At 38.9% G+C, this 26,722-nt stretch overlaps 1 protein-coding gene across 2 annotated transcripts in view; it reads left to right on the forward strand.

Annotated features, from left to right (window-relative positions):
* The window catches only part of NFATC2 (nuclear factor of activated T cells 2), a 156,647-nt gene that overhangs the window by 42,288 nt on the left and 87,637 nt on the right, over positions 1–26,722 (forward strand). For both annotated transcript variants that reach the window (XM_081323651.1, XM_081323652.1), the window contains exons 4-6: positions 6,242–6,444; positions 7,664–7,836; positions 26,126–26,266. In XM_081323651.1, coding sequence (XP_081179777.1) covers positions 6,242–6,444; positions 7,664–7,836; positions 26,126–26,266 — 517 coding nt within the window. The remainder of the gene's footprint in view (positions 1–6,241; positions 6,445–7,663; positions 7,837–26,125; positions 26,267–26,722) is intronic.

Genomic DNA, 26,722 nt, shown 5'->3' on the forward strand with positions numbered 1-26,722 from the left:
TTAATAATGAAAGAGATATTCTCTGGTCTGGAGTCTGCACAGAAATTCTGGCTCAGTTATGCTTCACGTAATGAAATCCAATTCAAAAGCTGCTGTTATTCTTTACTGAACATTTTTATGCTCAGCTCACTTTTTAAATAAACTGAAGGCTCCTTTTACTTCCTCCAAACATATGCCACATACAGGATACATAAATATTTGCATAGAGAAAGATTGCCATGAACATTTTAAAAACTTGTTTGTTTAAATACATATTTCATTTGATAAAGTTTTGTTTCGGCTTGTCACCATCAATGTTAAAACAGTAGAAAACAGTTTATAATCCAAACATGTATTTTATGGAGTGCTCTGCTTCATTTGGGGGGATTTGGGATGTATGGTGTCAATTTTTTATTTCCGATGGTAGCTAGTGATTTAATGAAAAACTGAAAATCCAAAGGATTTGGGGATCTTTTTGTTGTTTTGCTATGGCAGTTGTATCCTGGAGTTCCTTAAGTCAAGCTGTTAATAGTCTTTTGGCAAATTAGGAAGTTTGAAACTACAGGCCATTCCCAACTCAAAATCTACAGTACATTGTTTGTAAACCTTCATTTTGGCTCATGTGACTTTAGGCAATGCCACAGTATGGCTGTTACTGCTAGTGTGCCTTGAAAGAGTTTTCAGAGAGTTTAAAGGAATTTTTTTCCCCAAGATAGAAAATATATCAAAAGGCAGTCCCTATGTTTTAACTTCTATCAGAGCTAAGAATGTCTCCATACAATGTCAGGTTTTGTATGGCTCCTGTATTTCCAAGGCTAGGAAGTGGCTTTCTGACATTTGATGTCTCTGCTAGCATATCATTTGCCCCCTTCTCACACACTTCTATCATTCAGATCTTTGTTGAAAGGCTTTTTAAGAAATTTTCAGGGAGGCAATTAGAAGATTAGTAACATCAGCAAGAGGTGGGACTGAATGAGCTATTCTGAATTCCTTAGAAAAGGAGACGTTAAATGTGATTTACACTACCTTAAGCATACAGTTAGCCAGGTAGATCAAAGATATGTATACGGTATATTTATTAGGTCTGTGTAAATCATTCCATGGAGGTACTTTGCTTGTATCCACTTCTGAAGTAGCCACAACTGCTCAGAAGCTTGGTGTGGCTGTTTTGAGGTCCTCCTGTGATCTTCTGGGAATAGCTATGCATAACAAGACACATCGCTGCCTGACTGCAGGCCTAGGAATCTTGGGACAGTCTCTACACAACTATGCCAAGCTTTCAAGAAGTTGTAGCTGTTTTGCTGCTTTAAGAATAAATTTCCACTCTGCTTTCCCAGGATCATAGCTTCATATTAAGGAAAGTTTAAACTTCTTCCTAATGTTCTGTTGTATTGTTTGTTTGTTTGTATAGGTTTGGGTTTTTGTTTGTCACAACGGCTTTTAAGGTTGCACATCTTGCAAATTCACTCAACCTGAAAGTGACATTTTAAATAAGAGATCCAACTCCTAGACAACCTCAGCTTCTCCCAAAGGGGATTGTACTTTTCCTGTACTGGGATTGTACTTGGAGAGAGACAATATTTAGGTCCATAATGGTGTACCTTTTTCTGTGATTGACCTGTGCTTCCTCTTCCTCTGTTTTTGAGCTTCACGCAAAGGATGGGTGCGAGCATTTCCTGCCATTTCTCAAAACCTGGGAGAGACAGGAAGCACAAGTTACTTGTGCATCCTCTCAAACCTTTTCGACAGAACATGCAAAGTGTGACTGTATTTCATAGTAGATCTATAGCAAAAGTTGTTGCGCTCAAGTAAAAAAATGTCACGGCAGCTCTATGTAACCTTGTTTTACAAGGCTGGCTTCAAATTTGAAATCTAAGAAAAAAAGTCTCCTGTCAGCCTATTCTGTGTTGTCAAACCAACATGGTGTACTGAGAAGCAGGAGGGAGAGGTTGTTGAATAAAGCAGTTGGGTTTGTCAACAAGAGCAGCTGCAGACAGTATTGCAGGGTAATGTCGTATCAGGGACTTTGTGGAAAGGTGACTTCTGCTGATCAAGATCAAGGCCAAGGGAGAGAGAAAGCAATCATTTTGGAATCTGTCAGGATACACTAGACCAGGGGTGTCAAACTGCCGGTCCACGGGCTGAACGTGTCACACGGAAGCTGCGCCCACCCCATTGCCGGCAATGGCAAAACAGTGCCAATACATTGCATGACATCATGTGACATCGCGAGTTTGACATGTCTGCACTAGACTTTACTGAGAATTGAGATCCAAATAGTTAGCCAGAGGTGTTGCATACTAAAGGTAAAAGTAAAGGTTTCCTTTTTCCAGTCATGTCTGACTCTAGGGGCGGTGCTCATCTCTGTTTCTTAGTTGAGGGGGGCCAGCATTGTCTGAAGACACATCCATGGTCATGTGGCCAGCATGACTACATATACGCCAAGACACATAGAACGCTGTTAGCATCCCATCGAAGTGGTACCTATTTAACTACTTGCATCTGCATGCTTATGAACTTAGGTGGGCAGGACCTGGGACAAGTAATGGGAGCTCACCCCATCATGCAGCACTCGGATCTTGAAATCAGGCTGTCAGCTTTCTAACTGACAAGCTCAGCATCTCTAGCTGCTGAGCCATCACACCTATTATTGTTGGACAGACATGTTCTACCGAACAACCGATTTATGTAAAGTATTGGAACACCATAATGCTTTAAAATATTTAGGTTTTGTGCATCAGCCTTTAGTATGGAGTTTATTTATTTATTTATTTATTTATTTTATTACATTTATATATTGCCCTTTCCCGAAGGACTCAGGGCGGTTTACAAAAGTTAAAAACAAATTTAAAAAATTATATCCGTCCCTGAATAAGTAAAACCCCAGTTAAAATTAAAATTAAAATTAAAGTTCTCAGCCTGGGCCAGAGAGCTCGAAGAGCCAGGTCTTCAGGTCCCGGCGGAATGAACGGAGGTCGGGGGCAGTCCTAAGCTCCACTGGCAGCTGGTTCCAAAGGGCAGGCGCACCCACTGAGACGGTGTCGTCCGCCGGCAATCTCTTACCGGTGGCACCCTGAGAAGACCCTCCCTGTGGGAGCGCACTGGACGAAGGGAGCTTGATGCCGGCAGCAGGTGTTCCCTCAGATATCCCGGACCCAAGCCATTTAGGGCTTTATAGGTCATCACCAGCACCTTGAATCTCACCCGGAGGGCAACCGGGAGCCAATGCAGCTCGCGGAGTAGAGGTGTTACATGGGAGTATCAGGAGACCCCCATCACAACTCGCGCGGCCGCATTCTGCACCAGCTGAAGCCTCCGAGTGGTCCTCAAGGGCAGCCCCATGTAGAGAGTGTTGCAGTAGTCTAAACGGGAGGTCACGAGCGCATGAGTAACTGTGCATAGGGCATCTCGGTCCAGATAGGGTCGCAACTGGCGCACCAGGCGAGCCTGGGCAAAAGCCCCCCTGTTGCATTTATTTGTATGTGTGGTTTTGAATGGAGCCTGTCTCATAAAGCACGAGGTATATTCCTTGCTGGGTCTCCATAACTTGACAATGAAATTGAATACATTACCTAAATTTTGAAATGTATACTGTTGGGTGCTAGACACATGCATCGCCACTCTGAGTCTGTTTTTGAATTCTCTGGAAGGGAAAAAAACAAGATAAAAAACTGTGATTGAATGGGGTGTTTGGGGGGGGCTGATTTGTGACTAGGTTTTGGAACTGTAATGCTATGTACAATTCCTTTTTACTGCACTTTTATTTTCTTGCATTATAAGCTGCAAGCTACTTTTTCTATGCACAAGTTTTATTTACATATTTACTTTATTTACTGATATAAACACCTCTTCTCTGGACATAGGTATAGTGTATATTGTATACCCTCATGATAAATTACACACACACACGCACACTTCCTTGGATTTGATCTAATCATAATTACAGATTATTTCTTTTACTACTAGATTATTTCCAGCTATTGAAAAGCAGGAAATGCTCTGCAAACTGGAAATGTAAACTACCAAAAACTTTGGCTTAGCATTCAGTTGATGCCTTACCTTTTGAAATTAAGCCTTCAGAGTTAGCTTTGAAGTTTTTCCTTGTATTATAAGAAAGATTCTAGACGTCCTGTCTTGGAAGGGTTTTGCTGTTATTGTTTTGTCAGAGAGGAAAAAGGAGCAACAATTTTCCTCAGAAAAACAGTCGACAGATTCAAATTTTCAGGTGACAACCCAGCATTTGTTTATGAGAATTCAACTGCTGCTTCATATAGTGCCTCTTTCCAATGTCTTTGTGCAGTGATATTTGGGAATATTTTAATTCTAATTTAAAGTTTGTAAATACTGGGTCTGCTCATGGAATGGGACAACTCGCTGCGGCCAACTCCACATAGGACAATCCACATAGGATAACTTAACACAATAAATATTATATGCCACTATTTCTTTGGCATTATTTCTATTGACAAAAGTTGAAATAATGTTGAAGAAACAGTGGTGCATAACATTTATTGTGTTGAGTTATTCCACTTGGATTGTTTCTTGGCGAGTTAAGCGTGGTGAGTTGTCCCAAGGTGAGTTGGCCACTGCAAGACAACTGTGCTGGATTGGCCATAGCAAGATGGCTGTGGCAAGTTGCCCTAGACCTCTCTACTCACTATTTTGAGAGAATATGTTCTCCGATACAATTTTTATCTCATCCTTAGCCAACTGAGGGGGCAGCTTGTGTACATTACTTCAGCAGTTGAGTTTTAAGGTATTTTTCCTTTTCTCTTGATTCAAGTTTTGTCATTTGTATATTTTGTGATACCTCACTGATGACATGGGTGATTGTGCAGTCTGGCACTGCGTCTGCTTTCATTTGGCTATTTCCCCATGATGACCTCTTCTCTCTGGTCACTGGATAGTGCCTTCAGTGGCCATTTTGGCTTGGGCTACAGGAGAGGTAGGCCTTTTGTTGGGGCCTTACACAGGATCCCTACATATAACATTAAGAATTTCATTTTTAATGTGTGCCATTGGGTTCACACACAGAAAAAAGAGAATAAAGGTGATCTTATCTTATAACATAGGTTTTCTCAAACTTGGCAACTTTAAGATGTGTGGATTTCCAGAATTCTCCAGCATGAAATATTATTATTCTGGAACACTATTAACACATGTTAGTGATCAGCCTCTTTTATATGATTTTTTTATTTTGCATCTTATTGTATATGTCTTTATTCAAATTGTATTTTTAGTGTAATTGTATTTTTACAGTAAAATATAATCTACCCTGAGAGCTTCAGCTACTGGGTGGTTCTAAAATATAAATTTAAAAAATTGCTTTTCTACTGACTTGAATACTGGAGGCATACTCAATAATGTGGTTTTGACAAAGAGCCCATAATGAAGACTGGAAAGGCTAATCAAGAACTATAATGGTTATGGTCTGACTGATTTTGGCTTTGTTTTTAGATGAGCAAAATGTCTTTGATTAATGAATTGTAGTCATTAACCGACTAATTATTGCAATCCTAGCTTTTCTCTCTCTGTCTCTCAATTTCACTGATGCTTTCACTTTTACCAGTGCTTAGGCACTTACGTTTAATAGTTTTAATAATTCTGTGTACATGCAGGGTTTTTTTAATCATAATAGGGAAGTTACAGCTACTTTTCTTTTCCATTTGACACAGTGGCTTCTCTCCCTTCCTCCTCTCCCCACAGAATCATATACACATTTAGTGCAGAGGTGTCTAAGTGAGCTTAGACACATAATTTTTTTGAAAGACATTTTAAAAATGGTTGATGGTTCTATACAGTTCAATAAGTTATATTCCAATTATGAAAACTGTGAAGATGCTAAGAGCAAACATTTTACCAAGTAAAATAAGATTGGAAACTTCAAAAAAAGCTCCTATTAGAACTATCACATATCTCATTTTTGGAAAATAATAATTGGCAATAATCATATTTCGGTCTTGCAAAGTACTGTAAAGCCGCAAGAGATAATAACATTATTGCTCAGTATTCTTCATTAGTTAATTTATCCATGTTCTGTTCATGCAAAACTATTTTAGCCTGAAGGAAACGAAACGAAATATCTTTCTGAGTTGTAAAAAAAAAATTGCCTGTTTATCTTGAGGTGATCTTCACTTACCACAGGGAATAAGATGAGCAATTATAAGCTTTTTGTGTTCTTTATCTGACACTGCTAAAATATTTCAATTCTTGCTGTATTTGTTGTTGAGATAATTGTGTAAATGGTTTGTTCTCTTGCCAGCTTCATGGTTATGTGGACCACAAGCCCTTGGGCCTTCAGATCTTCATTGGAACAGCAGATGAGAGGATTCTTAAACCACATGCTTTTTACCAAGTCCATCGCATCACAGGGAAAACAGTCACTACCACCAGCTTTGAGAAAATAATTGGCAACACCAAAGTGCTGGAAATCCCTCTGGAGCCAAAAAACAACATGAAAGCAATGTAAGGTTCTATATTAGAAAATGTAAGATAGCAAACAAAGGACTTAACATTATTAATGTAAAAGATGCCTGTATTTAATTTGTAGAGAAAACTCTCAAGTGTAAACCCACTTTGCTTTACCATGGCATATGCTATAGTTCAGTAGTAGAATACTTCAAGTGAGTGCAGAAGGGGTCCTCTTCAATCCCTTAACAGAGGTTACACATTAGGAGAAAGGTTGTTTTCTACTGGACATCTTGTTAGCAGAATAGACACTTAATTTACCAGTCTTGAAAAATCTGTCAGTTTTCCTGGAAACTCCTATTTCTCAAGGTCCATAACTGAAGAGTCTTTGTAGTGCACACCCCTGATTATTAGATGCTCTCATTTCTGCACCAGGAGAATGTTCTGATTTGCCAGTTCTTGGGAGAAGAGAACCTTTCAATTAATCAGCTTCTTCCCAACATAAATTATCATTTGAATTGAATTCTTTCCCTCATAGATTTTGAACTGAGATGAGCATCAAATGGTCTAGAGTCTAGTATCTATACTGAGCATTCACATTTGGATGGATGGATGGAAGCAGAATGGCTATAGTAATACTACTTGCTCAAGTTGTTATGAATGTGGAGAATATATGTAGCTCAGGGTTGAACTGTAGATTCTTGATTGTCTAGGAAAAAATGTCTATAGTAAGAAAACTAAGTCCAGATGATATCAAGAGTCCAGTGAATCATTGTTCCAGGTGGGACAATGACATTGATAAGAAAGATATTGTCAGATGCTTAAGACTGAAAAATCACTGAAATATATTCCATAGAATAATGGAGAGTTGTAGATTTAGGAAACTTTGTATCAGCCAGCACTATTGGAGTGGTCCATTGGTATCAGCTGATTTCCAGATTAGGACTACATAAAGTATTTCATGAATAAGCCATCTGGAATTACTTGCATTTCCTTCTTTGGAACCATTGCTTGACTGACATGGTTGTAAGTTAACAGAGGTAAGATGAAATTCACATTCTTGCAGAGGCACAGTGGTCCATTTTCCCTCAGGGAAAATAGAAAATCAGCCAGTCCCTTGATGAAATTCCATAGAAAAAAGCCAAGCCAAATCTGTAGTCATAATCAGAGAAACAAAAATTTCAGGAGTGGGGAGTGCTTAGCTTGCAAATGTAGTTGGGGTAAAAGTACTGGTGTCACTTGACAAGGATTATTCAGTTATTTGTTTGTTTCATAGCATTGACTGCGCAGGAATTCTCAAACTGAGGAATGCAGACATTGAATTACGGAAAGGAGAAACAGATATTGGCCGAAAGAACACCCGTGTGCGATTGGTGTTCCGCGTGCACATCCCTGAATCCAGTGGCCGGATAGTTTCTTTGCAAGTTGCATCCAATCCCATTGAATGCTGTAAGTCATAATTTTCTAGTAACTTTATTATTTTCAGTAATATTGTATTGGAAGCCCATAATTTTACTGCAGACGTCCACAACCCCCGGGCCGTGGGTCAGCACCAGTTTACAGTCTGCCAGGAATCAGTCTGCGCAAGCCCTATCTGAACCCCCATCTGTGCACCCACGGGATTCAAGGCAGCACTTGAAACCACACACCTCTGGTCCTCAGAAAGACCACACTCCATAGAACCAGTTTTTAGTGCCTAAAAGGTTGGGGGCTGCTGTTTTACAGGACTGAAATACAGGCAGTTCAGAGTTAAGAACATCTGACCTAGATCTCTACCTATTATTAAAAATGGCAGATTGTTTTCTTCTTTCTCAAGCCAATGAAGCACTGAAGCCATACAATGTTTTCAGGAATTGCTAAAAATCATGGAAAACAGGCTATATGTTAAAAATGCAGTTTCACTGGTTCCTGAAAAGCTTTGCATGGCTTCAGCACTTTGTTCATTTGAGGAGGGAGAATACCATCTGCCATTTGTTGTAACGGGCAGCCCATTACAAGTACAGATAGTCCTTGACTCACGACCATGATTGACCCCAAATTTTTTGTTCCTAAATGAGGCGGTCGCTAAGTGAATTTTGCCCCATTTTACAACCTTTCTCATCATGGCGGTTACATGAATCACTGCAGTTGTTAAGTTAGTTAACATGGTTGTTAAACAGCTCTGTCTTCCCCATTGATTTTGCTTGTCAGAAATTGGCAAAAGGTGATCACATGACCCCAGGATATTGCAACTGTTATACATGCCAGTGGCCAAGCATCCGATTTTTGGCTATGTGACTATGGGGATGCTTCAGTAGTTGTAAGTGTGAAAAATAGTCATAAGTTCACTTTTTAAAGTGCCATTTTAACTTCAAACGGTTACTAAATCAACTGTTGTAAGTGAGGGACTACCTGTACAAGTTCTGAGTTAAATGCAAAGTTGGGTTAAAGACAGAGTTAGGGAACATAATTTGTTCTTAATTCAGGGACTGCCTATAAAACTGGAAAAGGCAAACACCACCCTCTTTACTTCCTGTCATTTAATCCTTAATTAACCAATGTAAGGGCTTGGGGTTTTGATCCTGTGCTATGCATACTTATTTATCTGGGACTGTCTTATGACTTGAAGATAAAGTTCATATCACACCATTAACAGAGAGATGTTGCACACTTATTGACATATAAAAGAATGCCCAAATGTATCAGCATTCTTCCAGAACAGATGGCTCAGTATGATTTCATGCGCATGTCTCTAAGATTGCCTGATACTAAAAAATGGGAGTTTTCTAATTCTCACTGTGAATGCATCTTATAATTCCATGTAGTATTCCAAAAGACTTTAGGATAAGCCACAATTCAAGAGGAAAAAAGGGGGGTGGGAGTTGGGAAGAGGGATTTCCATTGAACATTGAGTATCTAAACAATACAGGAAGTCTATTGTACACTCTTGTCATGTTTTCCATGGGGAGAATGTCCTTGGCTTTCTTGCAGGTGAACCTCTTCTTAAATATTCCAGTTTATCTTCCCTTGAGGTAGGAGGATGATACAAACGTTTACAGGTCCTTGCCGTTCAACGAGTCGAGACCTGTGGTGCAGCCTCCATTCTAGCACCTCAAAGGAGGCTTAGTCATTTTTGGAGAACTTACCCTCATGACTATTTTTTCTCATCCTGTAGTGTTTTTTTTGTTAGTAACTTGAGTTTTCTCAGTGGTTTGGGGATTTCATAGTTATAACGTACCATTTTTACATCTTTTGTTGTATGACTCATATTAGTGTACAAAGCCTTGTTGTAACAATAAACCCTCTGAGAAAGGAGGCTTTGAAAGATCTACTCTGTGGTTTTTGATCACAGCAAAATGCTTTCCCTAAGACACATTTGTATTGGAGTTGCATCCTTCTAAAATGGTGTTAGGTTTTCAATTGAAGCATCTGGGAAAGTTTTATTATCAATTATTGGAGTTTGCTTTCTTGGATGAGGACAAAGTCCATATACTTTTGTGTTCTTTTTCTGTTGCATCCTGATAAGTTGATCTTCAAGCGTGTTGATGGCAATGGTGTTACTGCTTATAGTTTGCATATAGTATCAAAGTTGGGTTGCCTCTTTCCATGCAGGTTTTCTTTAGCTAATCTGCCTGTTGATTGTAAGTTGTGTGAAGAATTTAACCATTTAACATGCACACACAACATACACCCTAATTTACAACTTTGGACCATTTGAACAATTCTTTGACTAAGCATTCCCTAAAGTACACATGGTTTAATATTCTCAGTATGCATCTTGGTGCTTTGACTTTTTAAAAAAAATATTTATGTTTATTAAGAATTTTACATAAAGTAAAAGACAAGCCTAAGGAAAAGAAAGAAGAAAGATTATAAAATATGACTTCTGACCTTCTCATCAGCAGATAATTGCAACCTTAAAAATCCATCCTCCAAAGTGTTATAGACATCACTTCAGCCTTTCACTTACCGGTAATCCAAATTTAAAATTGTTCTCAAATTTGCACATTTTCTTCTTACATTTATGTATTGATGATGTTTCTTAGTTACAGCATTGCTGTGAGTGGATTTAATGAACAGCAAGCTAGCTAGAGACAAGCAGATCCTATTATCAGAACTATCATTTCTCATAGTTCATGAATGGGGATGGGGAGTCATGTGAGCATGATTGTAAGGTCAAGAGGACTTATTATCCCTTGAATCAAAAAAGAGATAGAGCTCTCCAATTTCCCACATCAGTATGTAAAGGTTTATATCTTTACAAACAGGGGTTCTCATTACTAGCGAATCACTCAGGGATTGGAGTTGTAGACATCAATCCCTAGGGAAAACTCACTGAAATAGCAGTGCTAGTTAGCTCATTCGTTGTTCCCACTAAATGTAGTCCCTTGAGTTGATGGTTGCTAGCCATAAGGCATCTAAAAGCTCTAAGGAGATCAACAGCTGCAGAGAAATAGGAACCAATTTGAGTAGAGATGTCGTGTTCCTCACCATAGGTCTTGAGGGATGTGCTCCTTCATAACTGAAAGGGTGAGGATTATAAAAGTGTGGTGATTATAAAGTAATGTACTAAGAAACTGCACATGTGGGAAGCAAAAAAAGGTAAACACTCTCCTGATCTGAGATTAACTCAGCAATTACATGAAAACATTCATGTTCACTTCATAGTCTCAATATGGGATTTGTTCACTCTTGCCCTGTTCTGTGAGCTTTTTTCAACTTCCCACTCTAGTCCAATCAATCAGGTTTTATCCCAATTAGATTTTGCTTAGCATTTTGGTTTTTTTAAAAAAATCAGAGGGTGTTGATTTAAGTCAGATGGTGCAGATCTACCTGCGGCTGGATATTTGCGATGAATTATGTTTCCAAAGGAATTTTTTTGATATAAATTTTCAGAGCAATCTGGTGGCAATATTGAGGGAAAGAAAGTAAGTCACTAATCATTTTCCTTGAATAGTTGAAAGATAAGATACAATGTTTGAGCCAGATGGAAATATTGGCATGCTCACAGAACTCAATGATTTGTAGAGAGTAAAGATGATGACCCTTGATGAAAAGGGAGAAGATTTGTTACCAAAGCAACAAAAAGGGAAACATTGCTTCAGTCAATGAGGGAGGATTACAAAAACATCTCAGACACCCCTAAGAAAGTCTTTAGTCTGAAAGCCTAGAAAGCTGCTCTCAATTAGGGCAAATCAGAACTACCTAATTTCTACTGAGGACCACACCTGAATCTTTGAATGACATGTTGGGAACACGGCATCTGGTAACCTCAGCGGAAAGGGAATGGTACATTTAATAATCCTGCGGTCTGAACTAGCAGGACTTTTAGATCTTATCTTTCCTTCTGCAGATATTCGGTACTATAAATATTATCAGAGCAAAGTTACCCTCCCGTTTTTTTTTATTCCTCTCTCAAGATTTACAGGATTAATGTTGACATTTCTCTATTTATTTTCAAAGGCATTTCTTAGTTTGGATGAAATTGGATTAAATCACTTCTTTTGAAACAACTTCCTTGGTAGTTTCCCTGTTTTAATTTTTTTTCCCACTCTTCTCCAGGTTTTACATAAAATTGAGATAGCCTGCATTTATGATATGTGGTACATTTGCAAGGGCAGTGGAAATAATGTTTTCATCTTGGCAAACCTTCTGTGGCTTTCCTGCAACAAAGAAAGCCAACTGGGAGATTGGCAACAGAAGGTCTAGTGAAAGAGCAACAATGAACTATTCTGAAGATTCTCAGGAGATTCAGCAGCCTGCTGTTTTCAGGCGGGGCATTACAAGGGCTGTCCATTTTCAGTAACTTTGCTCAAAATCAATGACCACCTTTCCTTCCTTCCTTCCTTCCTTCCTTCCTTCCTTCCTTCCTTCCTTCCTTCCCTCCCTCCCTCCCTCCCTCCCTCCCTCCCTTCCATTACATTCATGTTACTTGAATAACTCTTCCATTAAGCCTCTCTCCCAAGCAAGCTTAGGTGCCTTGTTTACTATGAATTATGAAAATCAATAGTATAGATGCAGATGGAAGTATTTTCCATAAATGAATGTTGTTTGCATAGGAGGAAAATTATTATAGCAGGAACAGAAATACATTGTTATTCTACAAAAAAAATATGGATAGCTGAGCAAAGTGCAGAAATTTAATAATACATTTCCTTTGACATCTATTTGCAGTACATATTTGCATAATAAATGTTTTTTATTCACATGTTATTGGTGGTAAGTGAAAAATGTTTTAAAAATTGGTAGCCTGGTTTTCTAACAACCCAGAGATAAAAAGACATCTTGATTAAAGAATCAACTCTTTTCCCAAAATAATTTATATTTTCACTTAACAACCATGGCAAAAATGCTTATAAAATTGTGTGTGACTCACTTAACAACTGCCATGCTTAGCAATGGATATTCTGGTCTCAACTGTGTTCATAAGTCAAGGACTACCTATCTTCTACAGGAGCTCTAAATGCCTTGGAGCTTTTGTTGGCCTACGAGTTCCTAACTCTGAGTTCGCACTTTAAACGCAGTAGGAAGGAAAAGTCTGATAGAGATTGCAAACTTATCTTGAGCTTATCCTAGAGTGATTGCCATCATGGGAGCCATAGCTCATATTCAGTGTGCTGTGCATCATCCACAGCCAACAACAACTGTCACACCTATTGTTGGAATTTGTGCTTGAAATATGAAACTTATCTAGTCTTGCTTATTCTGGTTCTTTTTATGCTTGCCTGCAATTCTGGGAGTTAAAGCCGTAAGTTGTGGAAAATGTAAAATGTTGAGTAATTACCTTTGAATAATTAGAGTTGTAGGTTGAGGGTGGGAAGGGGGAGAAATAGCACAGGAAGAAGGCCTGTTGCTTCCATATTGTAGATTTCATGTAAGCATCTAGTTAACTATTGCTGGATACAGGATTGTAAGTTTTTTGGATGTTGTCCTGGTACAGCAGGGATCTTCTTATTAGGAAACGTAGCCGGACCCTAGTTTTAATTTCTGATGTATCAGCAAACATTACTTTTAAAATTACAATCCCTTCTCCTTTTACCTCTCCTACATTTGGATTAGAAGACATGCTTTCTAATCTAAGATAAGCAGAGAAATAGAAGCCAGAATCCACTTTGGAGTCTGTTTTATATAGTACTGTTACTCTGTAGGAATGGCACTTCTATCTCCGCTTTCAATAGTTGGAGTAGGTGTTGACTTTGATAGTGCTGCTACACAGCCAGTGTGACTAATTCAAACAAATAGAGGCAGGTGTGGACAAATAAGGACCACTTCATTGAAGCACTATAGGTTCATTGAGTCTCATGACTGATTTATAATCCTGTTCTTCCCCTAACAGTTGAATAACCTAATGAAGAGAAGGCTTGGGGGAGACATGATAGCAGTCTTCTAATACTTCAAGGGCTGCCAATACTTCAATATTTGAAGGGCTGTCACAGGCAAGAGGAAATAAGGAGGAATTTGATGATAATGAGAATGATTAATCAATAGGACAGCTTGGCACCCAAAGATCTGTGATGGGACAACTGGTATTTGCCATCTGAAATTCAGTTAGTGTTTGTCCTTCCCCAGTAGAAAAAAAAAGACAGGGAAAAAAAAACACCAACAGGATAGTCCAAACTCTTGCTTTTCTCTCTCTCTTTTTTCCCCCAAAAGAAAAAATGGCCTGCAGCATTGGATTCTCCGTAGACATTGATTTTCCTTGGTTGCATTTCCTAAACTGACCGTATAAATTTGCAATATTTCATAATCACTTGTTCAGTCAAGAAGTGTTACATAAAAGCAGCAATATTTGAGAAAAATCTTACACTGCTTTGAGCTCTTTGGGAAGGTGAATGTTGCAGGGAAAAGAAAGAAGGATGAGAACACTTAGTATCACACATATCTTTTCAAAATTAGGTAAAACCATCATTGCTTCGAAACAGACCTGCACATTTTATATTCAAACATTTTGATTAAACAACTGGATTTAAATGTCCTGGAACAGATATCTGCCCTTCAAAAAAGGGAATGAAAGAATTCATTCTATTCTTACTGATCTGTTTCTCTCTCACCTAATTAACTATTCTCTAGAAATGATAAGCCATCCATCCAGCCTATGAGATGATTAATTCATTGTTTTTAGACTGTAAAAAATGAGAGAGAAGGTTAGCAATACATGATAATGGTGAATGCTTCATTACCAGAAACTGTCTTGCATTATGTTGGTGGCTGTTGCTATTGAAAATAAACACCCCAACTAGATACACTCAGAGCTCTTAAATTGTAATAGCTGTATGAAGTGTCAGCCCCTGAGGGGAAAAGAAGGAACAATGTGAAGTTGTAAGTCTACATTTTACTGTTTCCTAAGCCTAGGAATTTACTAAGGAGCAAGATAGCTTAACCATCCTGAATCAGTCTATGCCAATATAATTATCATATATAACCCCTTTTCAAATATACATTGGTCTGTTCTAGTCTTCCCAAACCTGCCCTACAATTTTTTTTTGGGGGGGGGGAATGGTTAGACATCAGTGTTCCAGGTGAATTCTGCCCACAGCCAGGAGTTCGATCCTGAGCAGCTCAAAGTTGACTCAGACTTCCATCTTTCCAAGGTTGGTAAAATGAGGACCCAGATTGCTGGGGGCAATATGCTGATTCTGTAAACCTCTTAAGAGAGTGCTGTAAAGTAGTATGAAGCGTTATATAAGCCTAGGTGCTATTGCTATTTCTATTACAACAAAATCATTGTCCACCCAGCTTGGCAGTGACTATTTCTGCTAGTTGAGAGTGGCAATTTCAGATCAACACATTTGGAAGACACCAAATTATTGGAAGAGATTAATATACCATCAGGCCTCCTGTGTTCTTACTATTTGTTTTTATTTTTCTGGTTTTTAGAATATTAGGTTTTTAAAAAAGTTCACCTTGGATGACTGTATTCTCAAATCAAAAGCATAAACAAATTAATTTCCTCACAATAATGTTTAACAGATCAGACGATTTCAAAGAAATATTTACACACATATAGTTCTGCAATACAGGTTTGAAACATTGCCTGCTATATTGGAGTCAGGCACCCCTGGAAAAACAAAATAGCAACCAAGAGACTAATAAATCTTGTAAGCATTAGTAATGATTAGTCTCACATTGAACTGATTTTATCAACAAAGAACAGAGATTTATATCATCATCCAGGTAGGTAACCTGAACACTGAGAAAACACTCCTCAGTGGGATGGTGAACAAGCAGAAACTCATCCACTTTTTCTAAGAAACATTTATTGTGCTTGGTTAGATTGAGGGAAATGGAGATCAGAGACCATATTTACTCATTCTATCACCAGGAGTCAAACCTATCTAGATATCTTACTCTTTCTTCGCTTCAGCCTCTTCTTCCTTCTCTTCAAGACTTTTATTATTATTACTCTGCTGCACACAGAGCCACAAAAGTATACTGTATCGGGCTATCCCAGGGGTCAGCAACCTGAAACAGTGAAAGAGCCACTCGGAACCGGTTCCCTCACAAAAGGAAAAACTGGGAGCCACAAAAAATGTGTGCACATGCGCGCATGCACAGAACAGGGTTTGACTGAAGAGTGGAGCCAAGGCGAGATATGCACCTACCCTGCATATTTGAATTGATTGGTTGAACTTTTTTAGTCCCACTTTTTTGTTTTTTGGACTTCACATGGCAGAGGACTGGGAAGTCCAAACACTTCCTTGCCTTCCACTTTTCGCCCTATTTTTGGACCCTCTTTTCTGTTTTGCAAGAAGGAAACTGCAGAAACTGAGCAGGGACTTGTTACCAGGGTCTTAAGCTGCTGCTGTCTTAAGGAAAATGTATGGAATTAGGCTCAAGGTGGTGGCCATGGGAGTATTTGTGTCCTTGCTTAACCCTGATCTAAGGCAAATTTCTGTGTTCTTAATAGTTTATTGTTTTCTAATAAAGTTCAGGTTTTAACAAATTTCAAAAGATGTTCTTTATATAAGAGTAGGTCAGCTACTAGGAATGCAAATAAATTAAAATTATATTAAATCAAATTTCATTTTGTTGTGCCCTTACAGTACTTACATCTTTGTCCTGTCTTTTATCTACTCTTCTATATTTTTATATCTCCAAAATACTGAGTTTGGGTATATGTAACATGCTTGTATGGCTGTTCATCTGCCAGAGCATAGATTTATTTGGAGTAAATCATGGTAATTTTTTTCCCCCTCCTGTGAGTTGGAAGTTAGTGAAAGTTTGCCCTCTCCTGATTCGTAGGGACAACTATGATTCATTTAAGGCGTTCCTCTTTGCATTGGCAGTGTAGAAAAGAATAAATAAATTTGTTGTCCAAAATGTGGTTAGGTATAACAGAGCCAACAGGTCCTTTTTCATGATTTTATTATTAGTATGTTTTATGCATTATGGACATTTAAAACTGGCTTTTTATGTTTTCATTTCTGTTGGTATATTGCACATTGTTTGCTTTCCCTGCTGAGTCAGGGCTGATGGGCACAACAAATTACTGACATTGGCTGACCAAGGAATTACATCTATCCATCCTCAATCCTGCTGAGTACTGAATACTGACCTACATGCAGAGCATAAATCAATGGTTCTCAACCTTTTCTTCACCATGGATCCCCTTTAAGTACCTTTTATGGCTACGGATCATGGCCACGGACCCCCAAGACTTAACTCAAGATTTAATTCATAACATTTCTTCAAGCCTTTGTGGTAACCGCTTGATGACATTGCGGCCCCCAGGGTTGAGAACCACTGGCATAAATAATGTCTTGGTATAAAGGAAATTTTCCTAATGGATCAAATATCTCATTCTTTTCTAAAGATATTGGTCCCTCTCCATGACATAAGCATCTATTGCTTTGGTTTCCCTAAGAGTAGCACCTCTGAGAGATCTGCACTTTAAAAATGGACCATCACTCAATGGTAGAATGTATATTTAACCAGAAATTTCCAGGTTCAGTTCTTAGTATCTCCACTGAAACAAACTTCAAGTAGAACGAAGCTTATCTGAATATGTGGAAAGCCATTCAAAACTTCCAGATGTGGCTTAACTCTTAGGATCCTTCAGATACTATGGCCATTGCAGAGAATTCTGAAAGTCTACAAATCTGGAAGGTTGGGAAATATTGAATGAGACCAATTATCTAATTTGGTCAAAACAACGTCATTTTATTGATAAGATTTCTGAGAATACATGGTGTGTTGTCATAAGGCTGCTTTTTTTTATCTTGTGAATATTCTTATAGCTTAAAAGCCATAAGAATATTCTGATTTAGTTTATTAAACTTAATATATTTTAATAATTTTCTTGGTATGCCATACATACACACACACATACACATACATACATATATAAGGTATGCATTTATTTGTATACTTTTGTTCATTATAAGAGTATAGAATCATTTTGATCAAACAACATGCATTTGGATACACATAGACATTGGATCAACCGGTTTTTAAAGTTGGAAATTAATTTAAAATAGTTTTAAAAGCCTAATTCTGAAAAGAGAACAATATAGTCATCTAGCAAGTCTCATAGAAGGAATTCCACAGTAACAAATGTTCTTTCTCTAGTCATCACCCACACAATATCTGTCAAAAGGCACACAAAGAAAAGCACTTGTAGGTTGATTGGCAGGTTGGCTTCTTTCAACAAGAGTGAGATTTATTATCAATTAATTATTGCAGCTTACTCTTGTAATTCTACATTTTTCTAATGTGCTTTGAGGAAAGGATTTTCCCCTTCAAGGGAAACCATGACTAGACCATCCCTGTCTAGCCTGAGCTAGTTAAAAATACCTCACTGAAATATTTCCCACAACAAGATAGTTGTATCTCTGTAGCAAACCTGAATCTAAGAATAAGAATATTTGCAAGTTGAAAATCTTATTTTGGACCCTAAACAAAGTGAATACATTTTCTGAAAACCAGAGGTAGTCAAACTGAATACAGAAAGACTTGTAAAAGATAGAATATAGAATAATAGATTTGGAAGGGACCTTGGAGGTCTTCTAGTCCAACTTCCTGCTTAAGCAAGAGACCCTATACCACAGCAGACAAATGGTTGTCCAATCTCTTAATGGTCTTGGAAGACACTTGATTTCTGCTGACGATAAGTCCTTGCTTTGCCATTTACACTTTTTTTAACTATCTCTTTTTTATTAGTAAGTTAAATAAAACTTTATTAATACCTTAGTGTAGGGGTCCCCAACCCCCGGTCCATAGACTGGTACAGGTCCACAGCATGCTGGCAAGTGGTCCGCACAAACAAGCAAAGCCCCATCCACGGGATTCAGGCAGCACACAATACCATGCCCCCTCCGATCTGTAGAAAAACCTCTCTCCACGTAATCAGTCCCTGGTGCCCAAAAGGTTGGGGACCTCTGCCTTAGTAGAATGAAAGAATACATGCATTACTGTGATTATAATATCTGTTTCTTTACTTGAAACTTTGATCATGGGGTAGCTCTATTAGTGGAACTAGACTGAACTTTTCTCCAGAACTTTCTAAACTCAGAATTAGCTCTATAAAAATATTCTCAAGATGGCATTTAAACTTTTGAATATTGTAGCTGGATTTATTTAATTTGTTTTAGATATCATTTAACCTTACATTTTCAGAACCATAAATCTTCTGTTTAGTGGTAAATCCAATTATGAACTCATCAGGACTGTGACTGTTTACAAAGAGTGATTAATCATACATACCATGTGGAAGAAATAAGCAACTTCTGTGAACATAATCTCAGCATAAACTACTGGCAGCTTTGTAGGCCAGCTGTGTGAATAATAAAGAATGAAGCACCCTAGGTTAAAGAGAGAAGAAGAAACATGTCCCACATTGACAAATTACTGTGATTACTTCTGAACTATAATTTGAGGTTAATTTTAATCATCCAGGGAATGGGTGCAGGCCACTGAATATTAATAGATGTTCTGGTAGTTCTCTGAACTGTAACATATATGCATTTGGTAATAGAAGTGTACTGAGTTTCATGTATGCAATAAACCTTTGTTCCAAATGTAAGTTTGGAAATCTTTTTTGTGATTGTACAAGTTAAGTTTAATAGACTCACAGCAAAAAAATTTTCAGGAAGAAATCGAAAGACCTGATGTCATCCAGATCTGTTGACCAACTTATGTTAACAGAGTCAAAATACTTATACTGTATATGATTGTTGTCCAATATACTGTAACTGGAGATCATCAGACTGCATTACAGTACACACAACCAACAAAAGACCTCTTCTCCCAGTGTAATATTGCTGGCTGTACCTAAAGGGGTAGCAATGCTGAGGCAAAAAAACCCAGTCTGAGATATTATGAAAGATGGCCCTGTTGTCAAAAGGTAGTTCTGATCTAACTTAATTCTGCTGTTATTTTATGTTTTATATATTCAAACTTTAATATCAGCTTTTAGGTTACATATGGAAGCCATTCAAAACATAAAACCAGTTTCTTTCTGTATCAGTTTTTAAAAGGTCACTTTAAAGTCCTTTGGGAATAGGGCGGTATAGAAATTTAATTAAATAAAATAAAATAAATAAAATAAAGACAATTCCCACTTGTTTTTCAAATATATGGAAATTCATATTTTACAGTATACAGATTTTCTTCTGTGATATGCCCTTGATAGTGTTTTCTTGAAATAAGTGTTTTTATATGCATTTTAACTCCAATGACCATTTTAGCATGTTTTTTTGGCTAAGAATATTTAAAGAATTCCCTACCAGTTAATTAGAACTGAAGAAGCTTCTTGGATGAGAAGCAAAACATTTTCAAAGGAAAACAAGAAACTAGCTATAGCAGTAGCATGTAGGCTTATATACCACTTCACAATGCTTTACAGCCCTCTCTAAGTGACCCCAACAATCTGGGTCCTCATTTTACCGACCTCAGAAGGATGGAAGGCTGAGTCAACCTTCAGCTGGTGAGAAACGAACTGCTCGCAGTCGGCAGAATTGGCCTACAATACTGCATTCTAAGCACTGTGCCACCACGGCTCTTTCAAAAGGTAAAAAACAGTTGCCTTTTGAGAAAAAAGCACCTTTGGGACAACTATGACCTGGATTATTGAGAATCTCCATAGACACTATCCTTGGTGCTCTCTCAGCTTGGTTGTTTACTTGCAGACCCTTTATTACTTAAACTAGGTATCATCATCAGTGCTTGTAAGGAGTAGGGTTTGCTCTCGGGTTTATATTCTAGTGGGCAAGCCCACTAAACTAAGCGCACCAAGGACCCATTTCAATTCTGAGCTACAAATATTCTCCTTTACTGGTACTATATCTAAATACCGGTAAATGTTTTTTAAAAAGTTAATTATATTCCAATCCACAGTTTTATCCAGAATTTATACATTTCATTCATTAAAAATATCTAAACAATATTCTCCATCATCTCTACTCTCTAGTAGCCACAGAAAGCTGACTGATTAGCACATCTACTCCTCTCATAATGTAGTTCTTATTTCCTGTTCATCATTTAGAAAGCTACTGCTGTCACTTCCTCTAAAAACTTGGCACGATTAAATTTTCACATGAAGAAATTGTAAAGACTTTGTCATAGGGTATTATGCACCAGTGTACAAGCTGTAGGCTGAGTGATGGTATCTCTAAAAAGGATTTTTGCTTGTGGCATATTTTGGAGACATTCTTTGCAACCTTGGCTATTATTCGTTTCAAGTAGAAGTGATAGAAAATCCTGATCTTTAAGCAGAAGGGCCACATGAATTAGTTAGCAACCCATGATTCAAAATAAAGCACAAGTAGATAAGGATATTAAGATGTTGAGCAAAATTCTCAAGAGACCTTCACTGAAGGGATGAGAATAAAATGGAGAAGTTTGAATTCAGATTTTGAACTTCTAGGTCACTTAATCTAAACAACTGCTTGAGAGATATTAGGAACAGCCCAAAGAAAATATTCAATCTTTTCCAGCTGTCTCAATGGTGAAAGAACAAATATTAATAAAGGTAAAATTCAGAAAATTTCATTACTGCAAGGAACAGTCCAGCCAGGATCTTTATTATGGTATGGGTGGAACTTTCGTGAGCAGGATGCCCTACCTTATGGCAAATGATTGGTCTAAATAACTTGTGGCAGAGGGGTCTTTGTTGGTTGTTCTGTGAATTTAAGTAATAAGGGATTTGAAATTCAAAATTTGCCTGGCTGCTTTGAATCTGTGAATTCAGTCTCTCTCTTTGTTGTTGTTGTTGTTAGCTGCGAAGTCGTGTCCGACCCATCGCGACCCCATGGACAACGTTCCTCCAGGCCTTCCTGTCCTCTACCATATTCTGGAGTCCATTTAAGCTCAAGCCTACTGCTTCAGTGACTCCATCCAGCCACCTCATTCTCTGTCGTCCCCTTCTTCTCTTGCCCTCAATCTTTCCCAGCATTAGGCTCTTCTCCAGTGAGTCTTTCCTTCTCATTAGGTGGCCAAAGTATTTGAGTTTTAGCTTCAGGATCTGGCCTTCTAAAGAGCAGTCAGGGTTGATCTCCTCTAGGACTGACCGGTTTGATCGCCTTGCAGTCCAAGGGACTCTCAGGAGTCTTCTCCAGCACCATAGTTCAAAGGCCTCAATTCTTTGGCGCTCAGCCTTTCTTATGGTCCAACTTTCATTGCCATACATTGCAACTGGGAAGACCATAGCCTTGACTATACGCACTTTTGTTGACAGGGTGATGTCTCTGCTTTTTAGTGTGCTGTCTAGATTTGTCATGGCTTTCCTCCCGAGGAGCAAGTGTCTTTTAATTTCTTGGCTACAGTCCCCATCTGCAGTGATCTTGGAGCCCAGGAAAATAAAATCTGTCACTACCTCCATTTCTTCCCCACCTATTTGCCAGGAATTGAGAGGGCCAGATGCCATGATCTTGGTTATCTTAATGTTAAGTTTCAACCCAACTTTTGCATTCACCTTCTTCACCCGCAACAAGAGGCTCTTTAGTTCTTCTTCACTTTCTGCCATTAGAGTGGTATCATCTGCATATCTTAGGTTGCTGATATTTCTTCCGGCAATCTTAATTCCAACTTTTGATTCATCTAGCCCTGCCTTTCTCATGATGTGCTCTGCATATAAGTTAAATAGGCAGGGCGACAGTATACAGCCTTGCCGGACTCCTTTCTCAATTTTGAACCAATCAGTGGTTCCGTGTCCAGTTCTCACTGTTGCTTCTTGGCCCACATATAGGTTTCTCAAGAGAAAAATAAGATGGTCTGGTACTCCCATCTCTTTAAGAACTTGCCACAGTTTGTTATGATCCACACAATCAAAGGCTTTAGCATAGTCAATGAAGCAGAAGTAGATGTTTTTCTGGAACTCTCTAGCTTTCTCCATGATCCAGCGTATGTTGGCAATTTGATCTCTAGTTCCTCTGCCTCTTTGAAATCCTGCCTGTACCTCTGGTAGTTCTCGATCCACATACTGCTGGAGTCTAGCTTGTAGGATTTTAAGCATAACTTTATTAGCATGTGAAATGAGTGCAATGGTGCGATAGTTTGAACATTCTTTGGCACTGCCTTTCTTTGGAATTGGAATGTAAATTGATCTTTTCCAATCCTGTGGCCACTGTTGAGTTTTCCAAATTTGCTGGCAAATTGAGTGTAGCACTTTTACTGCATTGTCTTTTAAGATTTTGAATAGCTCAGCTGGAATACTGTCACCTCCACTAGCTTCGCTGTTGCTCAGCTTTTCTAAGGCCCACTTCACTTCACATTCTAGGATGTCTGGCTCGAGGTCAGAGACCATCTCATCATGGTTATCAGGGACGTTAAGCTCATTCTTGTATAGTTCTTCTGTGTAATTTTGCCACCTCTTCTTAATCTCTTCTGCCTCTGTTAGGTTCCTGCCATTTTGGTCCTTTATCATGCCCATTTTTGCATTAAACATTCCGTTCATCTCTCCAATTTTCTTGAAAAGATCTCTGGTCCTCCCTATTCTATTGTTTTCTTCTATTTCTTTGCACTGTTCATTTAAGAAGGCATTCTTATGTCTTCTAGCTATTCTCTGGAATTCTGCATTCAATTGGGTGTATCTTTCTTTTTCTCCCTTGCCTTTCGCTTCCCTCCTGTCCTCAGCTATTTGCAAAGCTTCCTCAGACAGTCATTTTGCTTTCTTGCATTTCTTTTTCTTTGGGATGGTTTTAGTGTCTACCTGTTGTACAATGTTGCAAACCTCTGTCCATAGTTCTTCAGGCACTCTGTCGTATCAGATCTAATTCCTTAAATCTATTTGTCACCTCTACTGTATATTCAACAGGGATATGATTTAATTCATACCTGAGTGGCCTAGTGCTTTTCCCTACTTTCTTCAGTTTAAGCCTAAACTTTGCAATGAGAAGCTCATGGTCTGAGCCAGTCAGCTCCTGGTCTTGTTTTTACTGACTGTATAGAGCTTCTCCATCTTTGTCTGCAGAGCACATAGTCAATCTGATTTCTGTGTTGACCGCCTGGTGATGTCCATGTGTAGAGCCATCTCTTGGGTTGTTGGAAAAGAGTGTTTGCTATGACCATCGTATTCTCTTGACAAAATTCTATCAGCCTGTGCCCTGCTTTATTTTGTACTCCAAGGCCAAATTTGCCTGTTATTCCAGTTATCTTTTGGCTTCCTACTTTAGCATTCCAATCCCCCATGATGATAAGGACATCATTTTTTGGTGTTAGTTCTATAAGGTGCTGTAGGGCTTCGTAAAGGTAAAGGTTTCCCCGCACATGTGTGCTAGTCGTTTCCAACTCTAGGGGCCGGTGCTTATCTCCGTTTCAAAGCCGAAGAGCTAGCGCTTGTCTGAGGACATCTCCGTGGTCATGTTGCTGGCATGACTAGACGCCAAAGGCACACGGAACACTGTTAGCTTCCCACCGTAGTGGTCCCTATTTTTCTACTTGCATTTTTACATGCTTTCAAACTGCTAGGTTGGCAGAATCTGGGACGAGTAACAGGCGCTCACTCTGCTACGCGGCACTCGGGATTCGACCCACCAAACTGCCGATCTTCTGATCGACAAGCTCTGCGTCCTAACCCACTGAGCCACCACGTCCCTTAGGGCTTCATAGAACCGGTCAATTTCATCCTCTTCAGCACTGGTGGTTGGGGCATAGACTTGGACTATTGTAATATTGAATGGTTTGCCTTGGATTCGAACTGAGATCATTCTGTCATTTTGAGGATTGTATCCCAGTATTGTTTTTCCTACTCTTTTATTGACTATGAAGGCTACTCCATTTCTTCTGAGGGATTCTTGCCCGCAGTAGTATACCTGATGGTCATCTGAATTAAATTCACCCATTCCTGTCCATTTTAGTTCGCTGATACCTAAGATGTCGATGTTTAGTCTTGTCATCTCTTCTTTGACCACGTCCAGCTTTCCTTGATTCATGGATCTTACATTCCAGGTTCCTATGGAGAAAAAATCTTTACAGCATCAGACTTTCCTTTCACCACCAGACACATCCACAGCTGAGCGTCCTTCCAGCTTTGGCCCAGTCGCTTCATTCTTTCTGGTGCTACTAGTACTAGCCCTCTGCTCTTCCCCAGTAGCATATTGGACGCCTTCCGACCTGAGGGGCTCATCTTCCAGCGTCATATCTTTTTTCCTTTTGGTACTGTCCATGGGGTTTTCATGGCAAAGATACTGGAGTGGGTTGCCATTTCCTTCTCCAGTGGATCACATTTTGTCAGAACTCTCTGCTATGACCTGTCCGTCTTGGGTGGCCCTGCACGGCATAGCTCATAGCTTCATTGAATTACGCAAGCCCCTTTGCCACGACAAGGCAGTAATCCATGAAGGGGTCAGTCTCTCTCTACCTCTTTCCAATTATTTCTTTCTTTTTGAAAGATTTTATCGCAAAGGCAAAAGGGATTAAATGCAAAAGTGCTATATAGAATGCTTCACACCTTTTAAATACACATCAAAGGTGCCTTACAAGGATAAGCCATTTGACTTCCTGCAATACCTTTTTCTGCAACTTAGTTCCCTGTCTCAGATTCCTCTGCTTTCACTTATCACAATGAAATACAGTATATTCTAGCTCAGACATGTCAAACATACGACGTCACGTGACATCATGAGATATATCGGGACTATTTTGCCATTGCTGGCAATGGGGTGGGCGCGGCTTCCAGATGACACATATCCGGCCCCATCTCGGAGTAAGTTATGTTTCAGCTCACTGTAAAGAATTCAGACCTATTGATTGGAGTTGAGTGTGCAGGTGGCATATTTTAGATTTCATGATTGTGACATATGTACAATTGAATCTTCGGCCACTGGTTTGGAATGAAACACGGGATGATTCCAGTTCTGAGTTCTTATTTGTCAGAGACAAGGAGTAAGGCTAATAGAGCTATAGTTCTGGAATCCGTTCCGAATTATTATTCCAGTATATATTTCCTCTTTTATTTTTAAGCCCTTAATTGACTCTCCCAGATAAGTGGCATGATGGCTTAGAGGTGAAGATGCTCGCCTCCCACTTGGAAGGTTGAGAGTTCAACCCTAGGCAGCGACAGATGTCTATCAGGGCGCAAAAAGAAAAATATCTGCTACAAACTCCACGTAGGTGTCAGGAAGAGCATCCATTCAATTGCCTCGATTCCCCCCCAATAAAAGGGATTACAGGGTCATAAAAAGAAAAAAAAATGTCTTCCAAATAAGCTCTTTGGTAGTGAGAAAATGGCAATATTGACAAAATAGAACATGTGGGTACTTCTGAAATTTCCCAATCTTTTAGAAAAGATTTAATTTAATTCCAGTCTGCATTTTGTCCACAGCCCAACGCTCTGCTCATGAACTTCCAATGGTTGAAAGACAAGATATGGACACCTGCCTTGTATATGGTGGACAGCAAATGATTTTAACTGGCCAGAATTTTACAGCAGAATCCAGAGTCATCTTCACAGAGAAGACACCAGGTATGGCATTGTTTTCATTCTTTCTCTCATGTGGCTGATTAAGGAAAGCCATGCCTTGAAGGACCCAATCTTAAAAATAATATTAAAATAGGGCTAGCAATAAGGAAGCTCCTTTATTATAATTCTTTTCACAAAGGCAGTCAGGAAGAAATAGTGAGAAAGTACGATAGCTTAGTACCCCATTTTTAGCATCAAGGAACTAAACCTGAACAAAGTGGTTGGTGATTTTCAACTGGAATTTGAATGATCATATATTGGAGTTAGTATAGGGAATCCTGCTATGTGAAGTGTGGGTGGATTTGATGACCTTATAGATCACTTCCAGCTCTTTAATTCTAAGCAGTGGAAATTGTCCTTGGTGTCCTCTCAGCCTTCCACAACTTGTTTTTTTTAAAATTCCATTTATATCCCGCCCTTCTCCGAAGACTCAGGGTGGCTTACAAGCTTAGCAGTAGC

This window comes from Vipera berus (assembly GCF_964194415.1).
Source record: "Vipera berus genome assembly, chromosome: 3".
In the NCBI taxonomy this organism is placed as follows: domain Eukaryota; kingdom Metazoa; phylum Chordata; class Lepidosauria; order Squamata; family Viperidae; genus Vipera; species Vipera berus.